The 20,332-nt window shown below is 46.1% G+C and overlaps 1 protein-coding gene across 1 annotated transcript in view; it reads right to left on the bottom strand.

Annotated features, from left to right (window-relative positions):
- Positions 1–20,332, bottom strand: part of rassf5 (Ras association domain family member 5) — a gene marked incomplete at both ends in the record, with an annotated part of 59,656 nt that overhangs the window by 21,077 nt on the left and 18,247 nt on the right. Inside the window, one exon of the mRNA XM_083888303.1 lies at positions 11,078–11,223. Coding sequence (XP_083744429.1) covers positions 11,078–11,223 — 146 coding nt within the window. The remainder of the gene's footprint in view (positions 1–11,077; positions 11,224–20,332) is intronic.

Below are 20,332 nucleotides of genomic sequence, written 5' to 3'. Positions count from 1 at the left end.
CTTTCACAAGGGCCATCGTGTCAGATTATCAATCACAGTGGCACGTCGAGTCTTGCTGTGTCTTGTTCGGGGGACTGGCAACAATACAAGTATGATTCTGACCAATCATCGTTCACGCCACTGTATGAGTTCATCGGTCATCGGGGAGGCGGAGCAAGGAGTTGTCAATCACGGCTACTGAAGAGCTGAGGATTATGCTCGTGGTCTTGTGCTCGGACACAAAAAGAAAAGAAAGACAAAAAGATTGGCTACCCGTTCCGGGGGTCACGAAGAGGACAGTATGGACTGTATGTCCTTCAGAAAGAACATGAGGTAAGTTATGTGTACAATAGGGGCGGGTCGGAATATTGATTTGGTGATATATCGTCGTCCTTCCTCGTACAATGCGATAAGTGATATCAACATTTTAAAGTAAACAGTCCCTGCCAGATTTATTCACTGGGCTTCACTACTCCATGACTCCTGGCCAAGGAAGATGGAGTTAACAGTGTGATAATGGCAGAGAAAGCTACATTAAGAGATGCTCCATCCACATTCAATACATACTTATAGAACATAAGTTGTGTCGAGAAATCCTGCACTTATAACTTTTACCAGATGTATTGTTTTCTTCAGTTAGACAGATATCATGAAGATATCAGGCAGGGCTGGGTCAAAAAACATCGATTCAACAATTCAAATCGATCATCTATTTAATAATATGATATCGATTCCTAAACTATTACTATTACGACTAACTACTATGTTCTGATTGGCTGATAGGTAAGACAGCTGTATGAATGAACTACGCAGGAATCGTTGTATAATTAACAGTATTCTGTAAAAACATTTTCATAACCAACTATGGGCCTGATTTACTAAAGCTTTGCGCGTGCAAAAACGTGTGCAAACTGGATTGCACACGCATATTTGCGTTGATGCTGATCTACTAACAGGGCGCAATGAGGAGTGCGTCCCTCAGAAGGGCAAAATAGCACTCGCAACCAATTTAGCGTTCTTGCCTTAATGCATATGCAATGTGGGGCGTTTATACACAATTTTCCGTGTGATGGGAGGAGAAAATGTAAATATGTTATTTTAGCACGTGCAAACCTGAAAACTGATTGCGGTGGTTATTTTTGCGTCTATATTAAGCACGTTTGAAAGGCAGGTCTTAACTGGCACAGCGGTGTGCACATGGCTGCGGTTATTTATAGTTATATTATATTTGTAAATCAGGAAATCACGCTTTTCCAGAGCATGTTCAACTACGCGTTCACAGATGACACACATTCATTTCTTATTGGTATATATGAATAAATTAAATATACATATCCAGAGGAGAAATGCGTGTTTGTACTGGTATGGGCTTACCTTGGTCTGCAGTTTGTGGTTCAAGGAGGGGTCGTACCTATGTTCCCTGGTTAAGACCGGAGGAACGGGGAACCCCGCTTTACCTTAACGGGTCCAGCTCTAACCTGGTCTACTCTCGGTGCACGGCGAAGCGCAGGCGGCACAGTGCGTAAACGTCACCAAAACCTCACAGGCAGGTTTCCACAGGCACATTTAAATGCAATAAATAATCACAACAATCACTATTTAATATAACTATCTGAATCAGCTATAGATATATCATCGATTGTCCCGTCGCCTCTGATGTCAGATCAAAGGCTGTTGGCACGCGTAATGGAAACTCAGCCTGACTGAATGAACACAGATGAAACCAGGGACAAACTGGGACTAAAAAGCCGTTGTGATGATCCGCTTTATTTATTTATTTACTTATTGACAAGAAAGTCCCACATCCATTGAAATTAGACCTATGTGTCATCTTGAGAGAAACAGCAGAGCGCCACCTGGCAGCTGTCAGTGAGCTGCAGGTGAGTCAGGAGAAGAGCGCAGCACCTTTTGTTTTTTTTACTGCAACATCCATAGTCCATAGTTTTCTTTGTTTGATACATCAGGTAATGATGGAGCTGTCCATCATACTGACGCAGGATTAAAATAATAATATAAAAAGGTCCTATGGACCCTGGGAACAAGGATGTCACGTCCCTCGATCTCAGTTATCTGCTCATCGCAGAATGTCAGCTGTACTTTCTGTTCAGTGGCTTCAAATTTCATTCTGCGCTTCCGTTGAGTCTGCTCTTTCTCCATGTGGACAACTCTTGACTAGCGCAAAATCCTCATTTAAATAGGGCGGTCTTAACCACTTCTGCGCCTGTAGTCAATTGCGGTCACAATCTTATGTAAGTTATGCTGCATCAGAGCAGTCTGTTATCCAATTGCTCAACTTCCAGGAGCATGCCACAGGGATGTCAGACTAGGCAAGAAAATATTAAAGAATTATACGCGTACCAGACTTCTTGTTGGGGTGTCATGGAGAGCGTCAATTATACACTACACGTCCGTTCATCGTTTCCCGATGTACACAATTGGGTTTCACAGTATAAATGTGTCCCACATGACCACAACGCTTGAAAATCAGCCTGAATTCATGTAGCCTGATCCCAGCCTTACACTCACTGAGCTTAGTGCCGTTGTCTTCTTCTACTAAATCGTCCATGACGAAGGACACGGGGGTGAGAAAAACACCACAGGGCAGAAACACCCACTGGTAACAGGAATGGTGTTTGTTGTGTTTTTAGCAGTTTCACCCATGTTCACAAAGTCCATAGACTAATATTAATGAGAAAGAGGCTCCAGTAATACAGTCAACTCACATTTGATTATATTTAAGCCTGTGCACTTCAAGAGAGCAGCAGACTGCAGAGAAAGTGTTGTTGTGTGTTGCCCTTTCATCGAGTGTGTTTCTGTCCAGAAGACTGATTACCTGCTCTTTGCTCTTTGCTTCCATCAGTGTAACCATGTCCATGTCACCATGGGATTGTGTGTGTGTGTGTGTGTGTGTGTGTGTGTGTGTGTGTGTGTGTGTGTGTGTGTGTGTGTGTGTGTGGGTGTGTGTGTGTGTGTGTGTGTGTGTGTGTGTGTGTGTGTGTGTGTGTGTGTGTGTGTGTGTGTGTGTGTGTGCACTTCCATGTGCTTCCTCTTTAGAACATTTTCTGACATAAATAGTGACCATGTCAGTCTAATCTTTAAATTGTGTATAGGTTAAGGTTAGGTGAGCTGGTTAGTATAGGTTATGGTTAGGCTGTCCAAATGACTGCAGCAGAGTCCTAAGAAGAACAGCTGCATGCGTGTGAGTGTTGTATGCTACACACAAAGAAACACACATGCATGCATACTGAGCAGCACTACTGCTGGCGTCAAATCGATGATGCACGGTCAGCCTGCCGCATGTATGCTGAGGCTGCAGCAGTGCGAGCACGACCTCCACGACACTGACACATGCTCACAGCAAGAACTGTGAAACAGACAAAGAGGGGAAAGAGGAGACTGCAGGAGATGAACTGTCATCTCTCCTCTTATCTGCAGCATAAACGCACTCTATCGAACAGACACGTGTGGGAAGAGGCAGGCCTTCGTCACAAAGCTCCAAGATACATCATCTGTAGTTGTGTTTTTATCTGACTTACAGCTCATCACTATATGTTCCATTAAACATACAGAGAGGAAAGGAGAGATGAAGAGTAACACACTACTTTTACTCTCATTACTGTAACTGAGTAGTTTAAGTATGAATGAATGTGAGCTGTATTTATTGCCAAGCTGTTACCGGGAAAACCTGATTTCTTACCTCCTGTTACAGCTTATCAGGCCTTTAGCTAGGATTTTTTTAGAGGGTGTCCCCCTCTTGCCCTCCGGTAACCCGGTAAAACAAATGCGGGAAATTTGAAAATGTGAGGTAAAAATGGGGCATTCTGAGGCTTTTGGAAGGATTCATTAAGTAAGGGCAAGTAACTCAAAATGAAAGATAAAAAACTAAAAACCGAAATTAATTATTATGCCAATTTTGTAACATTTTTATTTTTTTATTTAATTTTGTTGTTGTGGCTGGGACTGTTAATACTTGCCTCACTAAAGTCAAGGCATTGCAATTATAGAGGGTGCCTCTCATCTGTTGCGGGCCTTTTTTTTTCTGCGCACCGCCCCTGCTGACTGACGCAGAATAGCCAATATCTCTATGCGCAGTTATATCCCCACGTCCATATATGACACATACATGTTAATGACAAGGATCGAATACAGTCGCAATGAAATACAGGGGATCCGAGTAGATCTTAGTAAAACGCGTTGACAGATTCTCAAGAGCGCACTTTTTATTGTTTTCACTCCGTGGTCTCATTCTTTTTTGTAGAAGACGCTTTAGCTCTGTAATTAAGGGAATAACAGATGCATCAGGTGAGCTGATCTCTTTAGTTAACTGCTCAAAGAGAGAGAGAGAAGAGAGTTCTGTCTCGGGGAGTTCATAATCTGCGCTGCAGCCAAGTTTCGCTTTTGCGCAAAGAGTTCTATTTCATCCTTACTGACCGCCAGAGGCGGTGCTTTAGCACTGGATATCTCCATCTCGCGCATGCGCAGGTCGAGTGTTTATACCAACAAAGTCACCCATGACCCCTGATGACGCCGGCTAGCCTATATCTTCCGGTGACATCAGAGGATCTGTTCCTTTTCATCTTCTCGCTATGCAGGTATACGCATGTCAGTAAATCCTAGCTGAATTAAAGCGTTCATCGCCGCTTTGTCGCCGGTAGCCCTGTGACAATTTGTCGGAGCTGCGAGCTGCTCGCCCTCCAAGGGCTGCGACGAGCGGAGACGGAGTTTCGTCGCGGTTCGCCGTGGACACTCCGAAACAGAAGTTTGGATCAGCCAACGCTACAACTGGCTGAGTATACCAGGCGTCTTTCGCCTTTGAGAGTATATCTTACTTTGTTAAATAAATCGGTGAAGGCGTTGTACTCGCTCCCGCTCCCGACATTTTTCTTTGTATTGTTACGGGCGCTAGCGGTTAGCATTGTCTGCTCGACCTAGCGTCTGTGTAATTTGTAATCGGTACACAGTCGGTGGTACCCGCCTTTTGTTGTAGTTTTTCTATGTTGGAGAAGCCAGTGTACTCGCTCCCCCCTCCCAACATCAGTACTTCTACTGTCCGTGAGTAATTGTACAGCGTTTATCGCTTTCGTTTTATTTTACGGTGTCGGTGACAACAGCGCGCGTGCTCTTTATCCCGACACTTGTGCCTAATTACGGCGCTAGAGGTTTGCATTATTTGCTCGACCGGCGTCTACTAATCGGTACAGCTAGTTGTACCCGTCTTTTGTTGTAGTTCTATACGTCGGTGAAGTCAGTGTACTCGCTTCCTCTCCCGACATCAGTACCTCTACTGTCCGAAGTGAGTAGTCGTACAGCGTTTATCGCTCTCGTTTTATTTTCCAGTGTGGGTGAATACAGCGCACGCGCTCCCTATCCCGACACTTGCGCTTAACTACGGGCGCTAGAGGCTAGCATATTTGCTCAACCGTCTGTATTCCGGCGCAGCAAGCTGATCTTTGCCGGTGAAGGCAGTGCTCTCGCTCCCGCTCCCAGCATAGGTGGATGCTGATGCCCTCATAGTTAGTGTGAAGAACCCACTAACTGTATTCGGCGGTGCGACACCTGTTGGTGAAGGTGGTGTGTTCGCCCCCTCTCCCAGCATCTGTTGTTTTCCCACTCTACAGGGGCGACTGTCACCATGCTTGGTGACCACTCCTGCACGACCTGTATGGCCTCTCTGCAGCCAGAGGATGGTCACGATAGGTGTCCTCCGTGCCTTGGCCTCGAACACCTGAGGGAGGGGCTTTCGGAGGATTCGTGCATGAACTGCAGCTTCATGCCCCGGGCAGTGCGGGTTGCCAGACTAGCTGAGGTCGAACACCTGCTGGGTCATGTTCCGGGATCGGACCAGTTGACCCCAGCCCAGCGACCGCCTCCAGCACAGCCTAACCGGCCTAAGCGTCGGGCTGCAGAGGCTGTGGGCGCCTCCTCCGGAAGGAGGGTCAAGGAGTCTAGACTGGCCTCCAAGGTGGACCAGTTGACGGAGGAGTTAGACCAGATGAAAACCCTCTTCCTAGCCATCCAGTCTGGGACCAGTGTAGTGGACGTGGGCGTTTCCGCTTCCCCTACCCCAATGCTCGAACCAGATGAGGATGTGCTCTCTGTGGCAGCTTCAGCCACTGAGTTCACGGACTATGGGGCAGACCCGGTTCCCCGGGGTGCTGCCTCTCACGCCTCTGGGGGGAGCTCCTGCTCCTCAGCCCGCAGTCGCGGTGCTGGGTCAGGGGATGACTCTATGGGGGCCATCATTCGCATGGCCCTTGCCCGCCTGCAGGTGGACATTCCGCAGGCTCAATCGGCTCCCGCCAGCGCCTTTTTCAGGCGTGAACCAGCCCCTATCGCCTTAACTGTGCCCCCGTCAGATGAGTACCTGAGGGAGTTGCATGCATGCTGGAGAGATACCAGAGCACTCTCCCACGCAACATCAGATGGCCGGGCGCTAGCAGCCATGCAGGATGCAGCCAAGTTCGGCCTGGCCCGCATGCCTGCGGTTGAGCCAGCTATAGCGGCTCTCATTGTCTCACCCGATGAGGCTCTAAGACAGGACGCCAGGTGTCCGCGCCCCCAGTGTCGGGCTACAGATGACCTGCTCTCCAGGGCCTATGACGCAGCAGCACGCATGGGACGCATTAACAATTCCCTGTCCCACCTGATGCTTGCTCTCTCAACATCCCTCCAGGGGGCCACACTGGACTCTTCCATCCACAGCTTCAGTGATGCATCTCTACAGGCATTTGCCCTGATGTCCAGAGAACTCGGGCGCCTGATGTCTACACTCGTTCAGGCTCGCCGCCAGGTATGGCTGGCACAGTCACCTCTCACTGAGGCGTGCCGGAGAACCCTCCGCAGCATCCCAGTGGAACCCGGTGAGATTTTTGGGTCAGCTGCTGTAGAGGCGCTTGAACGTACGGTCCAGGCCAGGCAGACTCGACAGCAGCTCTCGGGGCTTCACAGAAGTATGCCTCCCCCAAGCAGGCCTAGGGTCTCTCCAGCTCCCCCCAGGCGGCACTCTCAGCCACCGACTCTCCCCAGTGGCTACCTTAGGTCTCGGCAGTCGGTTCAACAGCCGGCTCGACAAGGCCCTGAGGCCTTTCGAGCCCCCGACAGATTGCCCCCAAGACGTCCTCAGAACTTCGACGCTGCCCGTCGTCCCCCCAGGGCCCCTAGAGGCCGGGGGACCAGGCGCTGAGAGTCCGGGGCCGGTTGTCGGCTGTTTCTCCCAGCAGCAGCTCAGCTACTGGGCTGCTTCCACCACGGACCCCTGGGTGATTTCCACCTTAACCCACGGGTACAGACTTCAGTTCCGACGCCGGCCCCCAAACTATGGCCAGGTCAGGATGACCATCATACGCGACCTGGCAAAAGCCGATGCCCTCAACCAGGAGTTGTCCACCCTCCTGGACAAGGGTGCCATCGAGCCAGTAGATCCCCTACCATCCGGGGGTTTCTACTCGATCTACTTCCTAGTGGAAAAGAAAGACGGCGGACTCCGCCCTATCCTCGATCTGAGGGGACTCAACAGGTTCCTGAAGGCCCTGAAGTTCCACATGCTCAGTACTGCAGAGGTTCTGCGTACTGTTGCCAGGGGGGAATGGTTTACTTTAATAGACCTGAAGGATGCATACTTCCATGTCCCCACCACACCACAGGCAATTCCTGCGGTTTGCTTTTCAGGGTTGCCATTATCAGTTCAGGGTTCTCCCATTCGGCCTCTCCCTTTCACCACGTGTGTTCACCAGGTGTGTGGCAGCAGCCCTCTCACCCCTGCAGGCGCAGGGCATGAAGGTCCTGCCATATCTGGACGACTGGCTGGTCTGCGCGTCATCCCGGTCTCAGGTGACCCGAGACACGGAGGTTCTACTCTCACATGTGGCCCAGCTCGGGCTCAGAGTGAACTTTACAAAGAGCTGCCTGGTTCCCTCACAGAGAATGCTCTTTCTGGGGGTGACCCTGGATGCTGTTGCCATGAGGGCCTACCCATCACCTCGGCGTGTAGAAGACATCCTCCGCCTCCTTCTCCTCTTTCAGAGGGGCCGCTGCTTGCGATACGTCCAGTATATGTGCCTCTTAGGCATGCTGACAGCTGCTGCCACTGTGGTTCCCTTAGGGTTGCTATCAATACGCCCCCTTCAGAGGTGGCTGAACAGTTTCCACTTAGACGCCGAGCGACACCGGCACAAGAAACTCAAGGTGTCACAGCGCTTCCTCCTTGCTCTGGCCCCATGGAGGGAGAGGTCATTTCTCCTCCAGGGCATGCCCATGGGCTCTATTGCATCCCGTCGAGAGACTGTCACAACAGATGCATCCCTCACAGGGTGGGGTGCTGTGTGGCAGAACCGGACAGCTCGAGGCCTGTGGAACGCACAGGACTGCTTGGACCATATAAATGTCCTGGAGCTACGGGCAGTACACATGGCGCTACAGTTTTTTCTTCCATTCCTAAGAGGGAGGAATGTGCTGGTGCGGTCAGACAACATCTCAACCGTCTCTCACATAAACCACCAGGGGGGAACCAGGTCCGCACGGTTGCTGCAGGTGTCCCGGGACCTCCTGTTGTGGGCGGCCCCCCGCCTAGCCAGCATAAGGGCGATGTATTTGCCCGGGGAACGGAACTGGGTCGCAGACTCCCTATCACGCTGCAAGCCTCCACCAGGGGAGTGGCGGCTTCACCCAGAGGTGGTGCTCAATATCTGGGATGTATTCGGCAGGGCAGAGGTGGATCTCTTTGCCACGGAAGAGTCAACCCACTGCCCCCTCTGGTTCTCACTGATGGAGGAAACCAGCCCTCTGGGCCAGGATGCTATCGCCCACGATTGGCCAGAGAGCCTACTCTACGCCTTTCCACCGATGCCTCTGATTCTTCAAATACTGCAGAGGGTCCTACAGCAGGGCCACAGGCTGCTACTGGTGGCCCCCTTCTGGCCAGGGAGGGCATGGTTCCCTCTGCTACACAGGCTCTGCCAGGGCTCACCGTGGCGTCTCCCCGACAGGTTGGATCTCCTGTCTCAACTAGGGGGCCAGGTCTGGCATCCCGAACCGCATCGCCTCCAGCTCTGGGTGTGGCCGCTGCAGGGCCCGACCCGCTGCTGACAGAGTGTCCAGACACTGTTCAACATACCATACTGAATGCGAGGGCGCCTTCTACCCGAATACAGTATGAGAATAGGTGGAAACTGTTCTCTGCCTGGTGTTCAGACAGGGGTGAAGACCCTGTGCACTGTACAATTACAAAAATTCTCGAGTTCCTACAGTCACTCCTGGACAGCGGACGGTCCCCCGCTACCCTGAGGGTATATGTGGCGGCCATTTCTTCTCAACACACTCGAGTTGATGGCAACACCGTGGGGTGCCACAGACTTGTGTCTCTTTTTCTAAAGGGAGCCTTAAGGTTAAAACCCCCAAGGACACCGAGAATTCCAGCCTGGGACCTGCCCCTGGTGCTGGATTCCCTGTGCCTGCCCCCCTTTGAGCCCCTGGCGCAGGCGGAGTTGAAGTGGGTGTCTACAAAGACTGCCTTTCTCCTCGCCATCACTTCAGCAAAGCGTGTCGGGGAGCTACATGCTCTCTCCGTGAGTGACTCGTGTCTGAGGTGGAACTCAGATGGCTCAGGGGTCACTCTGTGGCCGAATACGGCTTTTCTCCCTAAGGTTCTGTCAGCGTCAAACCTTAATCGACCTATTCACCTGGCACAGTTTATTTCCCCAGCAGGGGAGGAAAGGTCAGGACTTCTGTGTCCCGTCCGGGCCCTGAGAGTCTATATAGAGCTGACCACAAGCATTAGACGTTCAGAACAGCTGTTCCTCTGTTACGGAGGCCCTAAGGAAGGCTGTGCCCTTTCCAAACAGCGGCTCTCGCACTGGATTGTGGATGTCATCAACCAGGCGTATAAAAACAGTGGTCGCCCCCTACCATCCGGGGTGAGGTGCCACTCTACTAGGGCCATTGCTACATCATGGGCGGCACTGCGCGGTGTGCCCCTGGGGGACATCTGTGATGCGGCATCGTGGGCATCACCAACTACCTTCTCCAGGTTCTATCGGGTGAATGTGGCCACCCCCCACCCACTGGGTGTGGCCCTGCTGCCCGCCTCTACTGCTCCCTCTCACTGAGGTACGTACTGGCATTCCTCGTGACTTTGTTGTCATGGTCATCCAGTGCTAAAGCACCGCCTCTGGCGGTCAGTAAGGATGAAATAGAACGAAAGTTACGTATGTAACTACGGTTCTATGAATCCTGGATGACCGCCAGAGCGTTCCGTCACTCAGAATACGCGTGGTTTCGCGAGAAGATTCTGCAGGAACAGATCCTCTGATGTCACCGGAAGATATAGGCTAGCCGGCGTCATCAGGGGTCATGGGTGACTTTGTTGGTATAAACACTCGACCTGCGCATGCGCGAGATGGAGATATCCAGTGCTAAAGCACCGCCTCTGGCGGTCATCCAGGATTCATAGAACCGTAGTTACATACGTAACTTTCGATTTTCCAGCATTCAATAGGTGCTATTCCACCGTGTCCTCGCGCCTTGTTGGAATCGTTTTATTGGTGTTCCAAACTGATCTTTTGCGGCCAGCACGCGCCTCTCTATACCCACGCGTCATCACAACATCGTTTTGGTGGTTACCGGGGGAAACGGGAGGAAAAAATAGGGCGTCTTTTGGACGTCCTTCCTAAAAGTAGGGCGTCTAATTTCTCATTATTTTCAGTACAGGGCCCCCAGGACGCCCTGCTGGCTAAAAGCCTGGCGCTAATTAAAGTTGTGGAATTAGTTCATTATACTAACACTAAAAATGAGCAGTAGAAAAGGGCCAAAGTCAGTGGCTATATATTATATATTATATATGATTGGCTAAGGGACTATTGTGTATGAGGGGGGAAAAATATTAAAAAACTACTTTAACAAATGTGTATTATATTTATTTTTCTCAGAATAACTTATATATATACATAAAATATATATATTTCATAAAAAACGACAACTAAGAACACCCCTGAACATTCTGTAAATTGATTCAACAGGAAGTAGTCATGCCTCCACCTCAACAACCCTTTTTAAATTTTATTTCTAGTCATGTCATGTTGACTATTAACTTTTAAATTCTCACCTTAAGGCGAGCAGTGGAGGAAGAGGAGGAGGAGGAGGAGGAGCTGCTGCTCGTTGCAGATGGAGGTTTTTCCGGCTGTCTGTCCCTCTGGTTGCAGTCCAGCTGAACCTGACGCTGACACTCCAAGTGACAGGTGTAGCTGCAGTCTGATGTACACACAACACACAAACACACACTAATTAAAAAAAAAAAGAGTGCAAGCCAAGGCTATGGAAGCCCGTGTTCTGCCACTTATAAGAAAAAGAAGCAAATAACCAAGTCATAATTATGGGTTAGCATCCCATCATTATGAAATGCTTCATCATAATTATGATACTATTTCAAAATAAGGGCTGAAAGTATCTCGTAATAATAATATATATGATAATAATTAATTCTTAATTCGGATTAAAGTATCTATGAGAGAGTTAGTCCAACTTACAATAAAATAAGTCATGATTATGAGAAAGTATTTTATAATTATGAGATGTCAAGTCATCATTATGAGATTATAAGTCATAGTTATGAGATAGTAAGTCATTATTATGAGATACTAAGTAACCCTCTTAGAAATAAAAGTGCTAAGTATAACCATATAAGGTTCTTCGGCTCGTCTTCATGGGCGAACCCTTTTTGGCTCCACAGGTCGAACCGTTTTATAAAGGTTCTACCTGGAACCCTTTTGGAGGGTTCCACCAAGAACCCTTTTAAAACCCTTTATTCAGGAAAGGGGTTTTAAAGGGTTCTCTGGATCAAAATGGTTCTTACTGGAACCATTAGTGTTACCAAGAACCCTTGAAAAACCCTTTCTTTGGGAAAGGGTTTTTCAGAAGCAAATGGTTCCAGGTAGAACCTTGTAGAAGGACACTTTTGGAACAATTATTTCTAAGAATGTATGACTTGGTTAAGCATTCTTTTTTTCCCTGGTGGTTCAAAGAGGTTTCCATACTGAACAGTTGGACAGAACCAATCAGTGAAAGACAAACCTAATTTAAAGACACTGAGCTGATAGTTCACTCCTGTTACAGAGTGTGTTATGAAAATAGCCACACAACACAACCTTTACACAGGGAAATAGCTCCATCTAATGGCTAATGACAGACTTTTCACACTTAAGATACAAGACTGTACTGTTTAACACCCATCTATTAAACTCCAGGATTGTCTCATAGACATACAGACGTGGATGACTCGTAATTTTCTGATGCTTAACACAGAAAAAACTGAGGTCATGGTCCTTGGGCCAAAAGATATAAGAGCAGCACTTGGAGCTCTAAACCTAGGCAGTAACACTCCAGTCCCTTGCACTACAGTAAGGAACCTAGGAGTCCTGTTTGACCAGGATTTATCGCTGGATGAACATATTAAGCATATATGTAGAACAGCCTTCTTCCACCTTCGCAACATCAAGACAATTAGAAATATTATATCAAGACAAGACTCTGAGAAACTTATCCACGCCTTTATAACCTCTAGGCTGGATTACTGTAACTCCTTACTGTCTGGATGTCCTAGTAAGTCCCTGAGAAGCCTTCAACTGGTCCAGAACGCAGCAGCACGGATACTGACTCGAACCAGACGACGTGACCATATAACTCCTGTCCTGGCTTCTCTTCACTGGCTCCCAGTGAAAAGTAGAATCGATTTTAAAATACTTTTACTTACATACAAGGCCCTGAACAATCAGGCACCTTCTTACATTTGTGACTTAATCACTTTATATCAGCCGAATAGACCGCTGCGCTCCTTGAACTCAGGTCTACTGGTTATTCCTAAAATAACTAGAAGTAGAATCGGTGGTAGAACATTTAGCTACCAGGCTCCTCTCCTGTGGAACCAACTTCCGCTTTCAGTCAGACAGTCTGACTCGGTCTCTGCCTTTAAGGTGAGACTGAAAACCTACCTTTTTAACATAGCCTATAGTCGAAGCTAGATCAGGTAGTCCTGATTAGAATAGTCTATCTTATGCTGCCATAGGCTTAGACTGCTGGGGGAATTTCCCATCATGCACTTAGAATGAGCACACAGACTTTGCACGAGCCGCACTTTCTCTACCCCGTCCTTGATTTTTCATCCCTCACCACTTACCTGATGTACCCCCATGAGATGTAGCACATAAATCTACATATAGCACATCTCTAACTGATTTTAATCTCTTACAGTTCTGCTGACACCAGTGAACGACATGAGGTCAGGACAGGAAAGAAGACTCCGTCATCCTCAAGTCTCTGACCACAACAGTCTTCACTACAGGCTGTGATAAACCCAGTGATCCAGATGATCCTGGCATTTAAAGACTTTTTTCATTTTTTTTTCACTTTTTATTCTTGTCATTGTGTATTGTATGTTTTGGGTAACATCTACTGCACGTCTGTCCGTCCAGGGAGTGGATCCCTCACCTGTGGTTCTCCCTAAGGTTTCTACCCTTTTTCCCTTTTACAAGGGTTTTTTTTTTCCCTGGTAGTTTTTCCTTACCCTGGTCGAAGGTCTAAGGACAGAGGATGTTACCAACCCTGTGAAGTCCCGTGAGACAAACTATGTTTTGTAAACTGTGGGCTATATAAATAAAGATTGATTGATTGATTGATTGATTAAGTGTTGTGGAAAATGTGTTAAAAACATGACAGATTGATTAACCCGCATGTTGCCATAATAAGGAAAAACAATCCAGTCTCCAAATGACGCCTCTGTGTGGTCTAATTTTGGGCTTTAGGTGACAGGAAGTCCTTATCACATAAACAAGTTGGACTATTTATATAACACACAACCAAAAATCATGCAAAGCAAGACATGATGTAGTGTATTCATGGATGGCACATTTATTTATTAAAGGCCAACAGTAGCAGGAGCACTTACTAAAGGTCAACTTACACTTATCTCGCTGCTTTCTTTTTTTTGTTTTTAATTATGGTACTTTCCCCAAAACTTCCCCCAACTGTCCACTGTTTTTTTTTATTTCTGTTCCACATGTGACTGCCTCATCTTTTTTTTGACTTTGTTGTTGCCAGAAGCAACTGAGACACAGAGTCTCTCTTCTAAGTTATTTACTGTGCTAGTCCATATATTTTTTTTTTTTCTGTTATTTTTTTCCGATTAAATGGACAAAGAGAGGACTGCAGCTATACGGGGGAATCGAAGTCAACTCATGACACCGTTTAGACATTTGTTTTCATTCAGATTGTTTTCTGGTGAAAATGTGTGAACAGGAAACACGCAGCAGTCTGCTGCACCTCTCTGTAGCTGCGGTCAGACTGGGTTTCTGTTTATGTCATGAAAAGAGAGGGGGACACATGCATCAGCATAAGCGCTGTAACCATGGCAACACACTTTTTGATGACCACTGTATGGGACCAATGGGTGGAGACTTAAAACATTTATTCCCCCCAAACTGCTGAACGACTGGATTTTTTCAAGCAATATACTGAGAAAAATTTGTATGCAAAAGATGAATATCCCCCTGGTGACAAAGACGCTGATTCGTCGGCTGCAACAGCACGAGTGAAATTGTTGTAATAACCACATGTATATTTTCATTTGACTGGACCTTTAAAAGCTATGCAATGAAATTTGACCTAACCTAATAAATACCCAATGTATATTTAAATTGTAAAATAATATGCCTTATTACAGTCTGGCACTGACTGGCATTTAACAATAAACTTCTTTAATCTTAATTAGGGGATGCTGGGACTAGGAGAGTAAGGACAGGGACATGTCTACCAAAGGACATTCTTTTCAGGACAGTTTAGAGGTCACTGCCTGGAGAGAAGAGGATGACAGAGACATGTTTGGACAGAGAGTGTAAGGGAAGAGCTGTGACGCAGGGACGTGTCAAGGAAAAAGAGGAGTTCAGTTCAGGGAAACTGCTCGTGGCAGGTCAGAGGTCACAGCAAAAAAGAGAGAAAACAAGGGAAGGGAAGAGAGGAACTCCTTTCCTGTCTATCTTTATTACACTCACTCCATCCAAGAGAGTCCATATCTGCAATAAATACTTGTCTTTTTACTCATTGACTTGGTTTGTTGAGAAGACATTGACCACTATAAGTGGTGCAGATGTTGAATGTTGAACTCCAAGTACGTCTTGTTGATTTCTCCTTGTAAACAAACAAAAAAGTTGTGTTTACAGTCGGTGTTACACACCAAGACTCCTCATGTGCATCGCGTTTCTTAGTATCACGTATGTGCGGGTGTTTTTCTCAAAACAGAAATCGTTTGTGTTGGGCGTTGGCAACTGTCAAACGGTTCCACTGAGGAGTGGACACTTTTCCTGTTCCAAACCTACAGTACGATACGCCACTGTCAGCAAGTCATGGTTCAACGAGGATCCAGATTTTTCTCACACTGATAACAAACAGTTTCTGTCTCTCAAACACAGACAGATGTATAAAAGACATAGGGCCTGATTTACCAAGATTCCAAATAGAGAGCGCTAAATTGCGTGCGCGAGTTTAAAGACTGCGCCTGTTACTGGATTACATTTTGCGGGTGAACTACTAAGATTGCGACCGCAATTGACTACAGGCGCAGAAGTGGTTAAGACCGCCCTATTTAAATGAGGATTTTGCGCTAGTCAAGGGTTGTCAACATAGAGAAAGAGCAGACTCAACGGAAGCGCAGAATGAAATTTGAAGCCACTGAACAGAAAGTACAGCTGATGTTCTGCGATGAGCAGATAACTGAGATCGAGGGACATGACATCCTTTTATATAATTATTATTATTTTAATCCTGCGTCAGTATGATGGACAGCTCCATCATTACCTGACGTATCAAACAAAGAAAACTATGGACTATGGATGTTGCCTTAAAAAAAAAAAGAAGGTGCTGCGCTCTCCTCCTGACTCACCTGCAGCTCACTGACAGCTGCCAGGGGGCGCTCTGCTGTTTCTCTCAAGATGACACATAGGTCTAATTTCATTGGATGAGTGACTTTTTTGTCAATAAGTAAATAAATAAATAAAGCGGATCATCACAACGGCTTTTTAGTCCCAGTCCGTCCCTGGTTTCATCTGTGTTCATTCAGTCAGGCTGAGTTTCCATTACGCGTGCCAACAGCCTTTGATCTGACGTCAGAGGCGACGGGACAATCGATATATATGATGATATATCTATAGCTGATTCAGATAGTTACATTAAATAGTGATTGTTGTGATTATTTATTGCATTTAAATGTGCCTGGAACTGTGGAAACCTGCCTGTGAGGTTTTGGTGACGTTTGTGCACTGCGCCGCCTGCGCTTCGCCGAGAGTAGACCAGGTTAGAGCTGGACCCGTTAAGGTAAATCGGGGTTCCCCGTTCCTCCGGTCTTAACCGGGGAACATAGGTACTACCCCTCCTTGAACCACAAACTGCAGACCAAGGTAAGCCCATACCAGTACAAACATACATTTCTCCTCTGGATATGTATATTTAATTTATTCATATATACCAATAAGAAATGAATGTGCGTCATCTGTGAACGCGTAGTTGAACATGCTCTGGAAATGATTGATTGCGTGATTTCCTGATTAACATAAAGTATTTTTGTTTATGGATTTCTCAGAGGATATGTGCGTAACCGCAGCCATGTGCGCATTTCTACGTCAGATGCCCTTCCTGACGCAAATCTCCCATCTATTTGGGGTTGGGACCAGCACAAGGTGTACACTGGATATGGCCCCACTGTGGCTGGGGTTGAGTAATGGGGATTGGGCACCTTGCTCGGGGGCACCCCAGTCCTTGACCTGGCGGGGATTGGAACGAGCAAATCCTTGGTTACACAACAAGTTCCCTTTCTGCTATATTTCAAAACATTTCAATATCTGAATTTCACTCACCTTCAAATTCATCAAATGGCTTTGCTCCTATCTAAATCACCTAAACTTTCAAATAGATTTGTTTGTGCACGACCACTGAGATCAGTTGATGGAGCATCTTAAAACCCTACTCTTCATCAAAGCTTTTGGTAATAATTGATGGTGCATATTTAGATTAAGATTTCCATTAATCATTCTTATTTTGTTCTTGTGTATTTGTTCACCTCACCTCTCATCTGTCCCCCATTTTTTGTTTCATCCCAACCAGCAGAGGCAGATGGCTGCACATCTCTGGTTCTGAGATTATCCCATACATAGCACCATGCACATCGGGATAGAGCTGCAACTATTATTACTATGTAGTAACTACAACAACGATATTTTCATCAATGAATATGTTGTTTATTTTCTCAATGAATCAAGTGTTTGTTTGGTCTATAAATTGTTGAAAAAATATTGTTGAAAAATGTTGATTGAATAGAAATGATGATGTTCTCAAATGTTGTTTTGTCCACAAACCCACACAAGAAATTTAAAAATCAGAAAGCTTGTGTTAATTGAAATTAAATAACTGATTATCAAAGTAGTTATTTAGTAATTGATTAATCAAATAATTGTTGCCCTACTCGAAATATTTGATTTGGTTTGATTTGACTGATAAGCACTTTGTAACATTGTTAAGAAACGTGTGTGTGTGTGTGTGTGTGTGTGTGTGTGTGTGTGTGTGTGTGTGTGTGTGTGTGTGTGTGTGTGTGTGTGCAGGCCTAATGCAACACACACACACTCTTGTGACGCAGTGTTGGATGTGAGTGCTAATTAGTGGTTGGGGAAACTGCAGCTGTGATCGAATGACCGAGAAGGTTACACCCACTTAGCAATTCATTGTGAACCTGCTTATTCGTGCAATTATCCAATCTGCTGCCACATGAAGGCAGTGTATGGGGTCAGGCACACATTGTAGACGTCAGGATCATCAGTTACTGTCACATCAGCTGTTCTCAGCCACTTTGACTGAGACATATTAGTTGGGATTTTAAAACATGGTGATTTGGTACAGTACAGAACGCTAAGGCCCTCGGTCGGGCTTGTGTTTCGACTGAGCACAGTATGTTTACTTGGTAGGCAGGCCAACACTACAACAACACAATGGACAAAAATGGAGGACATCCAGCAGGTCGTGTTTTTCTATTCGGTTTTTGGCTGTTTGTCTCAACAAGACATCAAGCAATCATGTATGCGAATAGAGTGCGGGCGTTGAAGAAACACCAGTTGTAAAGGAGTGACATGTTTCTGTTGCCCAATCAGCTGACTACCGTGAGTCTAGCTCCACCCATACCTTACCATTATTCAGGTACCCCATGGGAAGGGTAACAAAAAGTGGAACAGCTGGAGCCAGTTATTTTGGAACCGAACCATTCCACTCTGTAGAGACTAGGTATGTAACGATACACTCAACTCAACTTTTTTTTTTTTTATCAAAATGAGCAACAGAAATTATGACCAAATAAAATTATCTTTTATTCGTGGGAAAACAGTCTCAGAGGTGCTGTCTTTACAGAAACTCTGTAAAACAGTTTGTGTCCTCTTATAAAAAGTGCAACTTACATCTTAAACAACAAAATACATGAAAAATATCTCGTTCCTTTAGAAACACTCTCACAGACCACATTATACTTCTCCGACTGCGTAACCACGGAGACCCCTCGAGCCTCCATACTTCTCCGTTGTGGTGATGGATAGGCACTGCAATTTCCCGCCCAATCAAAGTTGTTGCCTACCGTTGCCATGTCTTCCCTCGTTCTGTGCCCCGTACCTACGTAGTGACGTAAGTCACCAACCAGTGACTTTTTTTAAGATAACGTAACCTATTTCTTAAAAGAAAAAGAACATATCCTACTTCTCTCGCAAACGCGATTCATTTTTTCTGTCAACCAGTGCGAATCGTCATGCATTTGTACCGGTTATTAATTGTGTTACGATGCATCGTTACATCCCTAGTGGAGACATGACAAAAGTGACAAGTCAGCCAATCGATTATTGCAGTATTGCTGCTGACTGTGTCTGAATCTTCTCATGGCTGCTTCCAGCATATTAATGCACCTATATATCTATAACTGGTTTCATTAGCTTGAGATCGATGTACAGCATTTCTGTGGACTCCCCCAAGTTGTCAGCTTTGAATCCAATCAAAAACCTTTGGTGGTGATGCAGAAGAGGAGTTTGGCAGCACGAACGTGCAGCTAACAAATCTGCAGAAATGATGTGATCACGGAGCAGGATAAAGCAAATGTTTCCAACATCATGGGGAGTAAGAACCTGTCTGTCTTGACAGTAAAGGGAGGAACTACCTCATGAAGGAGGACAGTAGGAAAGAGAAAGTCAAAAGGGTCAACATAATGAAAAAATTTTCTGTTTTCTGATGGTGGTTTCAGATAAAAAAAATCCCTCTGGATGGCAGGTTTGAACTCGAACTGCTTCCCTTTTGCTCTTCTATGGAAAGTCCATCATTACACAGACCTTCAAACAGGGAAGTTGGTTAATTCAAAGAAAGCATGGCTGATTCCCCTCTGCTTTGTGTTTAAGAGAATGTGCGTTCAGGTCCACTTATTGTAACACAACATGTTTTAAAAGTCCAGATTTGGATTCTACGCAAGTTTTTTTTGTAACTACAGTCCTTTCATCCTGCTTCTACCAGCCAATTTATTATGTACATAGGACTTCCACTAGTGTCAGGGGTGACACCTGCTGCTGCAAGGTCTAAAGTGGATCTATGCAGGATTTTTGCCCTAATTCAACACCTTCATAGTTATTGTGATGGTTAAATGGCTTGTTGTGGGGCTGTTTTCACTCCCTCTACTGTCTGTTAGTGGAAGACAAGCCTTTTTTTTTTTTTTTTTTTGTTAAGATCCCTTTAAGATTTTAAAATCCCTTATTAGTCACTTAATTAGTGGGGAAATTTCCAATTACTGCATTTAAGCCAAGATAAAAGCCACCAAACCAGAGTCCTCAGAATTAGGAGGTCTTGTGCAAGAAACCCTAATCGCTTCACAGCACACACACAGCCTAGCCAGCTAAGATCAAGACAGCTATAGCATAATTTTAATGTTCATCATGGCAGAACCAGCAAAAAAGAAGCAGAGAAAACTGCTGTCGGAGGAAACGACTGTGTGACCGAGCGAGGGGCCACACGCGAGTCAACATCGCACCGGCTTTTTTCGAATGGCGAGAATTGAAAAAGACAGAAGCCTGCAAAACAGACACCAAACAATGGTGGTTTCAGATAAAAATCCCCTCTGGCTAGCAGGTTTGAACTCGGACCGCTTCCCTTTTCCTCTTCTGTGGAAAGTACACAGCTTGTGTTTTCCATAGAGTTAAAGGCGACAAAGTGACCAATTTCCACTTTAATATAATCTTCTAAGTAGTTATTTAAGTTACTGTTTCCTTTACCTCATTTCAAATCAGTCTGGACATTCTCCTCAAAC

Source organism: Microchirus variegatus (assembly GCF_963457635.1).
Source record: "Microchirus variegatus genome assembly, chromosome: 4".
NCBI classification, from domain to species: Eukaryota; Metazoa; Chordata; class Actinopteri; order Pleuronectiformes; family Soleidae; genus Microchirus; species Microchirus variegatus.
The sequence above is the reverse complement of the archived record's forward strand: the minus strand, read 5'-3'. Positions and strand labels throughout refer to the sequence as shown.